The sequence below is a fragment of the Anoplolepis gracilipes genome, chromosome 7 (assembly GCF_047496725.1).
Source record: "Anoplolepis gracilipes chromosome 7, ASM4749672v1, whole genome shotgun sequence".
Taxonomy (NCBI): domain Eukaryota; kingdom Metazoa; phylum Arthropoda; class Insecta; order Hymenoptera; family Formicidae; genus Anoplolepis; species Anoplolepis gracilipes.
The window spans coordinates 5,321,275-5,339,087 of record NC_132976.1 but is presented as its reverse complement, the minus strand read 5'-3'; the positions used below and the strand labels follow the sequence as shown (position 1 = coordinate 5,339,087).

Below are 17,813 nucleotides of genomic sequence, written 5' to 3'. Positions count from 1 at the left end.
TGTACAATTAACGTACAGTGCATGCCTTGTGTTCGCTTTAGTCCCGGTTTATTCATACACGCACGCACGCACGTATGCACGCATGTACGCACGCACGCACGCACGTACGCATACGTTGGCGAGTCCATCGTAAAGTCGACAAGAGCGAACGCATATTTTATTTGCTCCGCGTTATTGTACATAAAAACGGAAGCGCCTAACGACTAAGTAATAACAAGGTTAATGGCATGAGAAATCCAGACGTCCCCCGACAATAATCCAATAAACGTAGCAGTTCCTCAGAGAAATGCTTTAATGCAAGGTGTCGAGATAGAATGCAGTCGAATTCGTGTTTTCGCGCCGTATAAATCAGATGCGATCTCTTAGATGCACAGTTGGATCCTGCCCGATCTCCCCTTTTCACGCCCCTCGCTCCACTCTTTTTCACCCTTGCCGGAGACCGACAACAACTTTCTACCCGTTGTTGCGATACGCTCCATCTTTTAACCGTCAGCGAGATGTTATTTTTTTGTATTTAGACAAAGGATCTTTCTTACCATTTGTTACCTCTCTCTCCGTCCCGTCCGTCATATTTGTTACCCTGTTTGTTACCGCCAGAACCAAGGGGGTTGGAAATTAAAAAGAGAGAAAGATATGGTTTATACAGAATAAAGCGCCGAGAATATATTCACGTGCTCATCCGGCATATAAGTTCAAAAGTTCATTAGATGTTCAGAAAACTTTTCGAAAGTGGAAGATAAAATTGAATTTACATAAAAATAATTTAATATTCCAATTTAGTGTTCTTGATAATTTAGAATTTCTTTAAAAAAAGGAAAAGAAATAAAAAATCTAAATGTCTATACATATGTGTTTTTTGTAGAAGCCAAATCGATTATAATAATTTATATGTAACGGGCACACATGCACATAATAAATCTTTAGTAATATTATAAATACACGCAACCAATGTCACTATCGTCCCTAAAACAAAATCTAAGGGAGAGTCGTAATGATAATTAAGCGGAGATGCCACTCTGATTTAATCATTTTGATAATGTCGCAAGACGCGATGGTTCTCCCCATCCGTTAAAATTGCACGGGGAGAATTTTATTTTATTATTTTATTTTTAATCATATTACGAATATAAAGTCATGTATTTTATTTTTAATTTCGATTATCATTTTTTATTCGCATTAGAATATTATTATAAAGTGTATGTTACACGCCCGCCATTTACTTCCTTTTACGCTATTTAATTAAAAATTAACAATACAATTAACAAATTTCAAATTTAAAAAAAAAGAAATGTCTTTTCAGAATATATGAAAATTTGTAAAATGATATTAAATAAGTAAAATGATAATATTACATTCATTTATAAATAAAAAATTATATTTTTTAAATGAATGTTAACTCTATGTTAGATACGATGTTGGTTTAATCATCAAATTAATTTGAAATACAAGAAGTACAGATAATAGCCTAAATTTCAGCCTAAATTTATATTACAAAATGTTGAATATTTCGAAGCAATAACAAATTAATTGTGCATGGTATTTTCGAGATTTTTACATAATGTTTATTATCAGGCACAATTCGAGCGAGAAGTAATTGCGAGACTCCGTTAAATTCTTCTTGGAAGCACGATCCTAACAAGTATCGAGAAATAATTAGGCTACGATCATGATTTTGATTAATGATTAATAAACTTTTGATAAACAATACGTGACTGTATTGCAATGATAGACCTTTATCAAAGCGTGTATTTCTCGCGATTTTTTCATTTATTGTTTCAAGTACGAATCCAAGTGACAAGTATAAAAATTAATATTCTATATTATTTTTTAACAATGCATACAAAGTTAAATATTTTCGATCCAATGCTTTAAATTTTTTGCCGATCTAAATGTAATTTGTTAATTATTAATAATGCCAAATTATTTTCAAATCGCATTATAATGCATAAATTGCAAAATAGATTAAAATAATTAAATTAAACACATTAGGATAAAAAGTAACATTTCAATTGTTTAATTAGCAATTAGTTTAAAACTAAAAAAAAACACTATTTCACATAACTTTATTTTATTGCGTTATAAAATTTTGCACAATTATAAATTAATTTACGTAATGCTCATTTTCTTATGATGTATAACGTATCGTTTATCGCGAGATTTTATTCGACCGAAATCTGTTGCGTAAACAACCAGCAAATCTAATTATATTCTCAAATATTATATTCCACAAATATTTACTTGTAATTTTAACTTGCATATTTATTTATTTATGTTAAAATGCGCGATATATGTAGATATAATCCTTTATTTATTAAAAGAAAAATTATAAATTATATATTATATACAAAATTATACATAACTCCCTTACGGGTACACTTTGATGTGAGAAAGCAAAATACCTGCAAGGTTTATATCCTAAAAAGAAAGTTATGCATCCAAACGATTCATGATAATGCTGTAATAAGCATTTCATGCACTGCGCGCACATTAAAATGCATTAATCGATTATCAGTGTGCCGCGAATAATTCACTGCGTTAGCATGATATTTTCGCTGCGACAGTCGGTTTGTTTAACTCGATTAAAATTCAATCGATTGCCCGATAAGGACAGGATAGGAGCGTCTTCGTTTTCTATCTATAGTCTCTTTTCTCATGCCATATGGTGTCGCCATCATGCATATCATATCTTCACATGTATGATAATCAAACATCACGACCTCTTTATTTACTACATGTTGAAGACATATATGTGCTCTGACAAGACGAGAGTCGCGAGGAATATGATTTACACGTCGATCCAACCATTGATTTCGTTTTCTTCGGCTTCAAGTTTAACTCTTACTCAAATCTATCTCTGTTGTCTCGAAGCGCGAAATGGCATGTTGCGATCGCAAAATTCGGAAGTGCCGTGTAAAATATCGTGCGTCGCAAGTGGCTTGTGCATTTAATATATTAAGCGCATATTAAATGTGTTACTTTGTAAATAATGAAAATTAAATATGAAAATGTTTCTTGATTCTGAAAACAATCTTAAATTTAGTCTTATAAAGAATCCTTTAATAGAATAGTAAGATAAAATTTTATTTACACAGTTAATCGGTGATATTCGATGTATAAAAAAAAGGGAATTCAACGAATTGTTATTTGTATTTTATTATTCTACTAGCGAAAGCAAAATATATCTTTCTGTGTCATCCATTGTTTACCTCAATATTTGAGCAACAGAAACATTGATTCCGAACACGTGAAAATAGAATATATCATCAAACATATGCAATTAATCTTGATTATATTAGAAGTTGCGTATATCGTTGTGAATGATAATTCATAATTATTTAGTATCCCAATTGATGGAATTTCAGTCACACGAGAGTCAGGATATACTTCATCAACGTTGTTGTTAACGCACAATTGAATGTTAATGAGAAACGTTAACCAATTCCAGAGCTAATTAAAGGTTATTATACTTGCAAATAAATTGCAGATAAATTTATTCAACATATTCGTTTGCTGCATAGCTCGATATTTGCCGCGACACTAATTGATTTAAGTAATTATTATCCGTAATCCCACACGTACATGCATCCGTTCAATGCTAAATTTTATAGATGTAATTTATCTTGTTCTATACTTGGTACTCTGCCGACGCACTTATCGATCAATCGCCCGGGCGACTGTTTAATTGATTCCGTCGCGACCAGGGAAAAGCGGGAAGTAACGATGAGAGTTGTCTCCCGTGCGTCTGGATGCCAAACTGCCTGAAACTGTATTTTCATCGTCCGGTAAACCCCTCCGAAACGCAAATTGCTGTCCCAAAAAGGACTCGTCGCCGGATACACCGAAATATGGTCGGTCATTAAATTTAATGAAACGAAAATACGCGACGTGGGAGAACTGTTGCTCGTGCTTGCACGCCATGCTCTCCCTACGTGACGGAGAGATTTAGGTATTAAACCGCGTGGTTTAAAGGATTGACTAAAATGGTTTCGTAACGAACGCTTCGTGAATATATACATACTTACGCGGTTAACTTGCACGTGTACGTTATAGTATATATAGGTACTATTTCTCTTATTTTTGAGCCTGTAAGTACTATATGGCACATTATCCCACGCTCATATATAGTATGGTATACTACATTTTTTTACTCCCCATCAAAATCGAGTAGAAGAAACATACTTCGGTATTAAATGTAAATATAAAATTTACAGACTAATAATGTGCTTAGCTTTTATGATCTTTTTTGTTTAATACACCATGTCATTTATAGGATGTTTACTCAAATCTTGTAAAAAATTATTTGATCTTTCAGGTATTTTTGTTCCAAATTCCAGGTAAAGAGAATATTTTTTACACATTTTTTTATGCAATTTTCTAAATTTTTTTATTGTACGCGTTTTCCGATGCTTTTTACTCATACAATTTTCATCGAGGAAAAACACAGAACTACAAGTTTCAAATGCAAAATTGATAAATGTACGGAAAAAATTGAATAGTTTTAATTAAAATAAAAATTTTTAACTTTTCATAACATTTTCATTGTTTATCACTAAAGATTAAAATAAAGCATATGTATTGCATGTTGAATATTTTGTTGAATATTTTGACATTGAAACAGAGATGGGCATAAACAAGTCTTAGAAAGATATATATATGTACATTTATAATTTACAGCAAAAACAAAATTATTAAAAAGAAAATTTAAAAAAAAACTGCCTGAGTCTCAATAAAATTCTATGAGAATATATATATATATATATATATATATATATATATATATATATATATATATATAATACATTTCCTGATTTCTCCTGAGGTATACAAAAATTCCCTGAGGATTCCCATCTAACTCGTTATCATGTCAGCTCTCAGGTTTCCATGTTTTTTCAGGAAACCCTATTCTATTGATTATAATTATTCTATCTATTTATTATTGATAAATATATGATAACATATACTGCGTATTACCTATTAAATTACCTCTAAAAATACATGTAAATATGATGATTTAAACGAGCGTAATTAATAATAAATAAATCTCATTGTAAAAATAGCATTTTTTTATTAATTTCCTTATTTCAGATCGGATTCATATTATTTTATAGATTGCAAATACCTTGTAATTGATACCGAGAATATTATATTAATAATAAATGCGGTATAATTAGCGTTTGGATATGCTGTCAATGTCACTGTTAAACTAAACTCGTCTTCTCATAAGCGCATGGAGAATTAGAAATTCCCTTATAATTTTCAATACATTGGTTATCGCGTTTATTATTACATATATTGCAGTTAGTACTCGAATATTCGATTTTTTGCAAAATTAATAATTTCTCATTCGTCGCTCTTATCAGTGCGACAAAGTGTCATCATGCGTGCAAACTATTTCATTTAAAATTATTTTATTTTATTTTTCGACGAGTTTAAAATGAAATGGAATATGGATGAAAATTGCATACGATACAATTCATTTATATCATACATGAAAAAAAAAAGAATAATATTTTCTCTCATTTTAAAATAGATATTTAAAAAATTATAGTGCGACAACGAATATGTATCCTTGTTAGATCCGTGAGTATACATCGTTCATTAAAAATTCCGCCGATTAAATTTATCAATCTCATCTCCAAGCGACACGAAACAAAGAACATCGTGAGAAACGCAAGATCGTATATGTTTGTTGTTATATTTATTACAATTACTAAATGAAATCGGCGCGTCGATATCAAACATGTACTAAACACACTCTACACTCTACATCGTCCCCGGCTTGGCAACTGTATATATAATAGTAATTACGAAGCGATACATGATAACGAGTCGCGGTCGGCACGCTAACGACGCATCGTTTCTCTTTCTCGTTTAAGTATTCCTTTCCCATCATTTCTTCTCTTTACCTTGCTCTCCTCGGTTTCAACGGTCGCGTTATAATCTAACATGATGTACTTTTCTGTACATTTTTTCATTATTCATTCAGACAACATATCCCCGCTTTTTATTCCTTTTTTAAGCTTTTCCATCCCCATTTGTACGTTTCTGACACGCATATAGAAATGCTCACGCAGACGGACGGACGGTGTATACGTAAATATTTTTCGCTTGGTCGCTGTTTCTCTTCCTCTCTTTCTTTCCCTCACAGCATCGGCGAAATTATATTTCCAACTAGAACGAGCCCTCGGGCGTACTCGAATCATTAAAATATGAACGCGAGAAGGCCGACGTAGCCGTGGATGCCATATTGGGCAGCGAGCGGTATGAGAGCAAATTATCTTGCTTAATTAATGTCGCGCGGGCGAATAATTGGAGAGGGTATGGATGGGAGGCCGTAGCTCTCGACCCATCACGAATCGATTTCTGTTTCCCTCTGCGGCCCAGCGAATTCTCCTCCCCCCCCCCTTCCATTGTTTTTCCTCTCTTTCCCTTTCGATCCCGATTCTCCTCCATTCTATACCGTTTCCTATTTCACTTCGCATTCGACCCGTGTAATTTCTGCGCACGAGGCGTTTGATCTGCTCTTTTGCGGAGACGGGACGATTAAAAAGCACCGCGGCGACGACGATGATGTGACGGCTTCGACGACGGGCGGCCTCTTTCCCTCTTTCGAATCCCCCGAGCAATGATGACAAGGCCCACCACCGTCTCGCCTCCCTTTGTTGACTAAGCAACGCTGCCGACTGAACGGAGGATTATATCGGTTTATCGGGCCGGCGCAGTCGCATCGTTGAATAGCGAGTGTATACTTTATGAGGGCTTGCCGCTATATGGCTTGCACGTGGATTTTCACCTCCGTTAACCTGATATCTCCGACATGAGAAAAATCAAATTCAGGTAAAATAAGTGAAATATTATAGTTATGAATGTTAACTTAACAATTTAATAAATTAGAATTTATTGTTAAATTGTTGTTTTAATTTCGAATTTAATATTCCTACCAATTAGCAGGAAATTCCAGACAAAATTAGGAATAAATTAGTACTAATTATGCCTTAAATTTAAATTTGATTTCTCGTGATAAAGTACCAGGAAGAAGCTCCATTTTAGCTTCTTGTCCCGGAAATTATCGTGAGAATGGTTTAATTTGCATGTTTCCGTGCGAACGATAATATACAACGCGCGCACGTAAATCAATAATAAAGCCACATTTCCGCTCATTAATTGAAACATCCGATAATAAAGTTTAGTTCGATATTGGCGGTTAAATAGTGTTAGATGTAAGCACATTTGGTTTGGATTTATTTGTATAAGCCTGATTGGAATCTATGAAATATCAAAACATATCAAATTGTTTTTATAAACATTCCTTTAAATAATTCTTTCTACACATGTAATGTGTAATTTTTTAAGACATCTGTTTATCATGTTTTATCTATAAATCTGATCAGAATAAACTTGTAATATGAAAATAATGCAATACCTCTTTCAAATTTAGCATTCAATAGAAAAATTAATTTTTTAATATGTGCATAAAAAATCCTATCCTCTTTCAAATGTTGAGTTATTAAAGTTACTAGAGTTAACTAACAATAAGCTTCTTCTCGTTCACTCAGACAGAAATTACATGTTGAAATCAACAGCCAACAGCTGTAAATATTTAATCCAGACGAATACATAACGAATATCTTTTGATCTAATATTTAATTCGTTGCTCATGTTGCACGTTGTTAAATAAATGCACACTAAAGCTAATTCGAGCATTTACCGTTAAATAACATTTTTAAATGTAGTTACACTGCAGTGCGCGTAGCAAAGAGCGAATTGCGCATTATGCTCGTTTAATCGTTAATAATATAATGTACGTGTTTGTGCGTATATTTCATGAAACATTAACTTGCATATTATTTTCCGCGCTGCCAGGAAAAGCTTTAATTAATTTAAATATTTCCGTCGCGATATTCTTAATTAAAACTAATATAGTCAAGACTCATACTAAATGACATTTCACACAGGCAACGAATTTATTATAATTTAGTGTAAACAAATATCTATCTAATATATGCCGCCCAAATATAAATATAAATTCAATTACCATCTATAAAAATTACCTATAAAAATTGATGGCAAATATAGAATTAAATTTTAAATTTGTTAGTTTATAAAATTAAAATATGAAAATTGATACTACAAATATAATATAGACTAAATTTAAAATTTAGTATGCACATAATATTGTATTTAGCATCGAAACAAAATTTCGGGGAATGCAGATCATAGATAATTAAACACAAAATTAAATGCGAACGGTTTAATTGCGGTATCGCAAATAGAGATAAGAGCAAAGATTCGATAAGACTTACATTTAACATCAATCTTGGCGGGCGAACTTTCAATCGAGTAGCCGGTTTTCTCGTGTGTAGCCACACAAACAAAACTTCCACTATCCAAGATCCGACTGACTCTGGTGATGTAAAGATCGCCTTCGACTTGATGTCTTCGCGGACTAGGAGCGAGTTGTTGTCCGTCCATTTTCCATGAGTACTTCACATGCGAGTTCGGTTGAGCCTCGCATCTCAAACGAACCGGCGATCCTTCGACAACCGAATGTTCCGCGGGACTCACCGAAAAGTAAAGATCACCATCTTGACCGCGGACAAGTGCCACTGTAAACAAAAAATCATTTTATTAATAATAAAATAACATTTGTTCGATTACAAATATTAAAAATCAAATTTTTATTGTACGCCTTTAACTTCATGATTATATCATACCAGCATAAAAAATTATTTTTTTTTTTATATTTATAAACAACATACTATATGTTAAAGCGTCTGATGTAATTGTTTTTATAAATAAATTTTAATCGTATACATACATTGCTCGTGCAATCAACGAGAAGAGTATGCGTATGTATCTAATCTTAATCAAATTACAGTGAGATTACAAAGAGATGGCCGAATCAACGCCGGATGATATCGAGTAAGTAAAAGAAAAGAATGAAAAAGAAAAGTGCTCGTAAAAAGAGAATCGCGCATTTCAAAGAATATATATATATATATATATATATATATATATATATATGTATGTGTATGTATAATATACAACACGTACACCCACGTCACACACATACGTAAATTCGTGAGATTCGCGAGCTTACGTATGGCGATCGTTGCGTACGCATTTTGCATACAATGGCCGCACCGGTGTAGATTAAATCCTCTGTACCGGGGCGAAAATCGATCGGTGTTTCTCCGGCCGCCGGCCGGGAACACGTGTGCATCGTGCATCCGTGTGTGACTGCTCGCCGTCTCTCATACCATCGATCTCTTGTTCACGCAACACGCCACTATCGCGCGCGTCTCTGTAGAAGTGTTTGGGAATAATTAATCCGTCGCGGTCGCAATGGACGAAATATTATACATTATATCGCGTTTATTTACTATATAATCCACCTCGCGTTCAAATTTCAGATTACGCGGTTACAACATGCGCGCTGTTCCTTCAATTTCTCCTCCCCGATCGCACTAATAATTCCCATTATTCGAAATAAACAACAGAGATACCGGTCAATTATTTCGTGAAAGAACGCGTGATACTCTTGATAAATTCGAATTACTCGTATTTTAAAGTTCGTCCTCGTTGTTATTCCCAACTTTATTTATCATGTTTTCAACTCTATTTTCAAATACCGTTTTATTTGAACATATGTATCCGATTTTAAATGTGTAATGATTATATATGTATATATATATATATATATATATATATATATATATATATCTAATGTAAAGTATATGCAGATTTTAATGTTCAATGTATATGTAATTTATTTCGACTAGTAACAAATAGCTATCTCCATGTGATGCAATATAGTTTAACCGTCCATGTGTACTGTAGACCACAATGCAAGGTAATAAATCTATCAGAGACCCCCTTCCCCCATCAGATCTTTTATTTATCTTCGAGCAGACCCTACCGGTTTCCCTATCTATGATTGGGGATTCAGGTATTTCTTGTGATCTAATACCGTGGCGGTGATCTATCATTTCACAATTCGTCGAAAAGCAAAATGTACTATAGATTTTAGAAGCAGCTTTTTTGTTTTAATTTGAAGAAAACAATCCCCATGTCACCATACACGTAAAATTACAATCGGAAATGCGCTATTACTAAATTGCAAAATTTTATTTTACAGATATTACGCGATCAATATTAATTATTGCAGTCGATCCATTGTGATAATTATACGCGTGGTTTTGAGTGCAGAAAATACGCATTTTCACGCCGGATTCGCGGATGCGCGCGCAACGTCAAAGGAACCATTGATTCGTCGTAAAGCGAGTTGCCGATCAGCCATACGAACGATGGAAAAATACCTTTCAAAAATATCGTTTGCTTATCACTCATTAGTCCCAGATTACTACAGGAAATCGAGAAAATAAACTAATGCGGCAGACTTTACGACCGAATCGTGTCTTTTCAACGCGCTCGTTAGGCTGTACCTCCGAATGCGGCTCGATGTCAATCTTTACCAAGGTTTATCAGCATGAGAAAAAAAGGGGAAGAGAGAAAGAGCGCACCCAAAAAAGAATGCACGTTTGCGCCAGTCCTGTTGGTCGCTGGTCGTGAAATCTCCTGGAGGGGTAAACACGACCGCTTTTACGACTTACTCTTGAGATTGGCTTCCATCCCGAGCTAAACATTTCCTTCTCTCTCTTACTCTTTTCCTCGACAGCTGCAGCCACGTTGCTTTATGACGTTTACACAAGCGGCCCGATTTTTCGACTACGTACTACGTCGTCCGATGCCAAGTGCTTGCGCATGTTAGATGTCTATACGATGTCACGTATGTAGAATCGTCGTTGACTGGCAGAAAGATAGCTCTGACATATCATGACAAATTTCGGAGGAGGTAAAAATATGAATTTTCTAGATAAAAGTCTACTTAACTGAAAGCTTTGTTGAAAATCAGTTAGTTGATTAATAACTTAAGCTTAATTGGTATAATTAACTGATAATTAATTTTGCTCTTTTGTGAAAAAATATTTATGTATTTAAAATAAGTATAAATGTAAACAAATATTGAATAATATTAACTTCATAATATGCAAAAAATAAAAAATTATTAAATAAAAACGTCACAAATAGGATTAATGATGCAACTTAATTATTTTGTATTTTATGGAATGCCATTAAAAGATTTTTTTATTTTAATTCTTAACTTTGACTCTAAAGAGATCATAAGATAATCACGAAATGTCTTCCTTTTATACATCTCTTTCCGGTGAATCGAAAGCGACAAGAAAGTAACTCGTCTGGATGCAAACACAAGGGGTTGTTTTCTCATAGTAGTCTGGGGTAGTTTCGCGATTCCCTTTCGTCGGAGCACTCCTTGATTATTATTCGTAGTACACAGCGCACGATCCCTCTCTTCCAGGCATCATGAAACTAGAAGGGATAAAGTTTGTGCCGGTAGAAGCAGAATTTGGCTCGTTATGCTAAGGAATCTTTTTCTCCATGTGTACACGTGACTAAAGTAACGACAATCTTTAAATCGAAAGATCGCTTTTAAAGTTGTTAAAAAAACTTTTCGCATTTCCATAAAATCATTCGTAATAGTTAGTTTAAATTATATAAAATAACTAGTTCGATTTAAGAAATGCATCTGCGCAAGTAATTGAATGCCATTTAATCTTCCGATGAAACATTTAAAATCAAGTTAATAGCATATGTCAATCGAATATATATGTCACATCAAATATGTTAGTAATATTTTCATGTTTATCGGTAAAAAATTGAACATTCTATTGTTAATATAACAACTGATGTTGACTCTAACTTTGATAAGAGTTACTTACACAATTAACTCGTATGCAAAACTTACGTATAATAAAATTTTGTATTTCTAAGTAAATTTCTTATAATAAACGAGTTATAAAGAACAATAAAACAATAGTATAATATATGCATTAATAATAACTTTTTAATTTCCCCAAAGGCTATCGCAGCGCTTCTCCTCTGTCGCAGGAACTCGTACCTTCTCGTATCAATTAGAACAGCTCACCCAGCAGCACAGCGTGAATATATGTAACGCACGCCGAATGCATAATTCATCGCGTGCACGTAGAATGCGCACTTTATCACGTGGTTCGCAGTCAGCGAACCACGCGGACATGAATTATGCGCGGGCCGTCAGGTACGACGAGACTTGTGCGTGTGTGAAAGGAAAAATTTGCCTCGTACCCCGACCGATTCTTCAACGCCCCCTCGCATCACCCACGTGCATGAAAATCGCCTCGTGTATTCATCGGGGGTGCCGAGTACCGAACGCGTTCTAAGGTTCCTACAAGATGCTGCTGGGTGCAAATAATTGTGTTCGCTGTACCGCCTTCTAGACGGTCTGAGCACTGTAAAGTTCATGCACTCAGAACGCTTCCGCGACTCTGAACTCATCCTGAGAGTTGTTGCTTTTGAAGGGCTGTGCCGAGACAACGTACGTAAGGCACACTTATTGTGAAAAAAAGAAAAGACTAGGGATAAAAAAAAGCAAAAGTAAGGACCCGCGAAAGCTCGGTGAACACTGACGCCCTTTTAGCGAGGGTAAAGTGCAACCGCTCGTTCTTGCCCCGGAAAGGAAAAAACACAGAAAGAGAAAGAGCGAGAAATAAATAAAGTTTATATTTATATTACAACGAGATGCCGAAATGATGAAAAATCGAATAAAAATAATCGCGAAGAGTTCACAGTTGTTTTTTATTTTTAAGTCTTGCAGGTTTGAAACTCAGGTGTGTTATCTCATAGCATTTATTTTTAATCTGCAGATACGAAGCAAACAGATAATTGCTTTTTTTATATAAGAAATTATATTCGAAGACACGAGAAGTATATTAGTTTCCTTTTTCTTTATTGAAACTAATCAATTATTTTCTTCCTATTAAATATTAAAATTTTTCTTTGCTTTGGAATACAATTTTTTTATTCGCTTAGATTTCCTGCTGGACAAATAAACAAACAAATTGATCAGGAACAAAAGTATATCGCTACAAAGTATCACAATAATATAACGTTCAACAGAAAAGACAAGAAAGAAAAAGAAATATTAACTAGATCTGTCGTACAGAGCGGTTTCTATTCACGGAAATCAGTTAAAAAAAGGATTCGTTTAACGAACAGAAAACGGGAGATTCAATGAGAGTGTGCCATTTTCAAAGTGTATATACATAATGACAACATGAATGAGCGGGTTTCATCAAAGAGCCCGATGTCGTCTATCCGGGAGTCTTTCTTCTTCTTTCTCCCTTCGTGCAGTTCGCTCCTCGAAATATATTATGTACGCTTCCCGTGTTTCCATCCCGAAGGTCATCAAACGCAGGCTTCGCTCGTGACGAGGCGTTTTACCCGCTTTGAACCGTTGGTCTGACAATCGACGCGGTCGAGCAACGAGACGAGAGGGGAAAAGACGTCGGGCAGAAAAAGGAGTGTTTCCTGCCGAAAGATGAGCCGGAATTTCGGGGTATCTCCGTAACGATAGGGAGTTTATCTTACAATTCCACGTGTCGACAGGCGATAACCGCCGGATGAAGGAGTTTTATTTCCGAGAAGGCTGCGACGCCCGACGAGTGCACCCCTTAGATAAATCGATTCTATTTCAGATAACTTATTTACATTATTAAGTAAATATGCCATTGATATAAATAATTTATTATTATTCAATATATTTACTTTTACTATTATTTATTTATTTATTTTTATAGCGCCTTTCTCTATTCTTTAAAAAATTTCTTTGTTATATTTATGCACATATAAAAAAAATTATATTCTCCAAAGTTTCTAAAAAAAATGTAAGAAAATTTTGATATTGGAACTTAATAAGTTGTATTAAATAGTGCAAGAAACTTTTAAAATTAAATGTCTCACAATGAGCAGTCATTTCTGATCGTTTCTATTATTTAGATTAATATCCTATTTTTTATATAAAACATAGGATTCTAAAAATCATCTAGAAATTACTTAATAAAGAAAATGATGAAAAGATATAAAAGATATTCAGACTTTCACCTTTTATTCAAGAAATATTAACTTAAAAAATAGAAATGATCGTTCGGTACTTTTACTGTTCGCAAGGTTTCGATCGAGGGGTTGGTCACTGAGGTAATTTTTGTACAAAAGCTAGGTAATTCAGCGACAATCCCAGCAAAATTTTGGGTACCTAATCCAAGGTTATTTTTGGTAAATCTAAATAATCTTTAGCGTTAAAATAATTTAAAGTAAAATTTCTTTTTCAAAATTTATTTTTAATTTGAGATACTATTAGGTAATCTTAAGTAATCCGAGGTATAATTTAAGGGTAATTTTTATACATTATAACTGTTAGCGACCAACCCCTCAGTTTCGATATATCGAAATATGCAAATGGAATTAAAATTTCACGCGCTCGTAATACGGATCCATCTTGCAATTGCAGTTACAGGGACGACGTAATGTACGAATGCGTGCACGTGTCACGGATGACATCTCCAGGAAAAGAAAGTCGGTTTCGCTCTTTATACGCGTTACGCACCACCCGCGTCTTTATTAGCCTCTCCTCCTCTATCTTTGTTTTTTTCCGGAGTCATTTCAGCAGTTCATGGGATCAAAGGGCTAATACGATTTCTCCCTCCTTCTCTCTTCTTCTCTCGATCCCTGCAGCGAGACACGTGTACACTGTGTCTGACGACGTCACGCAATGTCTGAGACGAGAAGAAAACGAACGAGCAAACGAGAGAGAGAACGTTGCGGCTAATAACGTGCGAGCGGAAGGAGAACATGAAAACGCGTTACACGCGCGGCTGAATAACATTCGGTATATAAAATAACCGCGTGCGCGGCTTCGCACAAAGGACTCTTATGTTAGCGACGTAAAAAAAAACAGTCGTCGTTCGCGGGAGAAGGAGGTGAAGAACGAAGACGAAAAGAAAACGAAAGAGAGCCGGACTTGGACGGAGACGAGGGGAGGAGGTACGAGGATCGCGACGCAGGGGGGACTTGTATATATACTTTCCGTCGTACCCCTATCTTCCCTTCAGAGGCACGAAACGTTTCTCTAGAAATTCCCGTTCTCGTCCCGATTCTCCGTCCGTAATTCGAGACGTGTAATTAGGAGCACCGGACCGATATGAATGGCCAAGTGGTCCTGGTGAGTGGCACAGCCGGAACGGGACGAATGAAAGAGCGGGGAACGGGTGAAGAGGCAGGGAAAGGGGGGGGGAGGCAGCCATGGGGTACCATGGCGCACTCTTGAAAGTTACGTCGTACATTTTGCGCACCCCTCCTCTCCCTCTCTCTCCTCTTCCGCCCCTTAACCCTGTGTGGTGGCCGATATTAGGTATATATCTACGTAATACCACACGGCAACCGTCTCCTTTCCACCCTTCCCCTGTTACCCCGCGTGCACCGAGTCTGCGTACACTCGTCGCTTTTACGTGTAGGTGTGCGCGGCTATCGAACCGGTTCCTCCTCTTTGAGAGGAGAGCCGTCATGGTGGAGAGTGGCAGCATCCTTTCCACCATTCGGGGTCTCTGTCTCGAATCTCTCGTAAGAGCCGAAGGAGAATTCGCGAGGACGCAAATTGGCCTGCTCCGATTTTAGAGGCGAGAGGATATCTTATTTTTTTTTTTTTTTTCCCCTCGTGACTCTTTAGTTTAGGTTGCTAATTTACAGAGATAGAGACACGATGAGAAGAAAATCTTTTTCTCTTATTTTCGGTCTTTTCTTCCTTTCTTTTCTGTAGAGTGAATATATAATATCTTTGACATAGTTGATTATAGTATAATTGATAGTTAGATAAAACAATGTATAATAAATTCGCAATGGAAAATACACGAGGTTTGTAATAATTTATAATTCTACTCGCAAATTTGATGACAAAATGGAAGTTTAATTTGATGACAAATGGAATATGAAAATAGTGGAAAGCTGTCAAATTATCCGTTTTTTTACAGAATATAAATTGCATGCAATCTCACACTATAATTCAAGCAATGTAGCATTTACCAGTGTGCGTTAACGATTGTATTATATCTTAGAAACAATCTTTTTAGTGCTGATAAATTATGCGATACGCGATGTACGTATGAAAAAATGATGTATAAATCTCTTTTATAGTACATAATACTGTTCAAGATCCTACAAGTACGTATGAAAAAAAAATGTTTCTTTTACAGGCGAATAGGACACTAAAAAACCCGCGGAATGTTTCAAAATCTTTTTATGCATCACGCACTCGAGATAATTAATTGCATACTTAAGCAAACCGCAGTAATAACGAAATATTTTACTCGGCAAATTGCTACGCGATTTTATCGCGAAACAACAGCGTGCAACGATCGCGTAAAACAACGCTCGAGGAAACATATCGTGCTTGCCGTATCGCGCCGATGCGTTTGCCAGATATCTCGGAGTGTTCCTCGCGCACGAAATGATAACTCTCTGCGCCCTTTTCACTTTTGTATTCATACATATGTGTATATATATATATATACTTTCTGCCTCCATCTCGAACAATAATATTGTTAAGTCATTGAAGGGAAAATGTCATGGAAGTATCATCGCTTACGAAACACGCTCATGCGCGATTTTTTTCTCGAGTCGAATCATTGAGAGAGCGAGTCGACCGAGGCGCGCGATTCGGAGTCAATTAGCCGTAATTACACCGTCACGCCGCCAAAAAAAGAAAGACGAAAGGACGAAGGGACGCCGGGCAACCGGTCGGAGATTGGATTCACGCGAACACGATCGGCGTGAGACCTCGAAAGAAAGAGAGAGAGAGAGACGTCGCCAACTCCGCCGGAAACTTCGATCGACAGTCTTCCCTCCGCGTGATTCATCCCCGACAGACTGATACTGACGGTAGACGGGAAGGGAGGAAAGCCCTATAGGATGCCGATTATTCGAGGGGGCCGGTTGTATACTTGACTCGCATACTTACACATACAGAGGAGCAGGGGTAACGGAATCATGAGGTGCCGCATCCTCGTCGATCGTGCGTCGAGACACGTTGAAACGAACACAGATATCGTGCGAGAGAAAAAAAAAAACACTTCGTCTCGCTCGGCAAAATTCACGTCGCGATCATTTTAACAGTTCGCGTGACGTTAACTTGCAACTTTCAACGAAACGACGTGCGCGTAAAAGACGAGCTCGAACGATGACCGATCGGCGCGAGGAGACGCGCGACACTGAAAACCGAAAGACGGTGAAGCCACGCCGGCTCGAAGCGACCCCTAGTTGTCAGCCAGTGCGATTTCTCGCCGTCAGAGAGCGCCATGTGCCGATGAGACAAGCAGCGGTCTCTGTAGACGTTGAGTGAAATTGTAACGTCGAAGAAACTTCGAGAATCGCAATTCGATAAATTTCGAATGGCGATAGTGGCCACAAAACACGTTGCGATAAGTTCGAATTGCTCTAGATATTTTTTGTGATTGTTACGATTTTTGCCGTCTAAAAGGGTGAATCTTACGCGCGTGAGTGAATCTATTGCGAGTGCTTTGTGGAGTGTCGAATATTTTCGTTGTACATTAAACTTCGCATACAAACATTATTCATCGATATTTCGCGATTTTGATATGTGCGCTTATATCTGTTATGTGTAGATTTTTTAACACTTTTCGTATATTTTACGCTTTTTCTCCGAAAAACAGCACAAGCAGGTGTCCAATCGTCGCCAAATACTTGTATGTATATCATTATGTTTTAATTTAGTTATTAATTGTACTTGAATTAGTGATCTCTCTCTCTCTCTCTCTCTCTCTCTCTCTCTCTCTCTCTCTTTCTTTTGATAGATTATATAAAGCGAATGTTATCTATATCGCGATACTGTTTACATATACTAT

At 36.0% G+C, this 17,813-nt stretch overlaps 1 protein-coding gene across 1 annotated transcript in view; it reads right to left on the bottom strand.

The window, feature by feature from the left end:
• LOC140667441 (tyrosine-protein kinase-like otk) overlaps positions 1-17,184 on the bottom strand; it is a 44,942-nt gene extending 27,758 nt beyond the window's left edge. The window contains exons 1-2 of the mRNA XM_072895392.1: positions 16,910-17,184; positions 8,304-8,606 (exon numbers count right to left, since the gene is read on the bottom strand). Coding sequence (XP_072751493.1) covers positions 8,304-8,606; positions 16,910-16,952 — 346 coding nt within the window. The 5' untranslated portion in view covers positions 16,953-17,184. The remainder of the gene's footprint in view (positions 1-8,303; positions 8,607-16,909) is intronic.
• Positions 17,185-17,813: the final 629 nt, after the last annotated feature.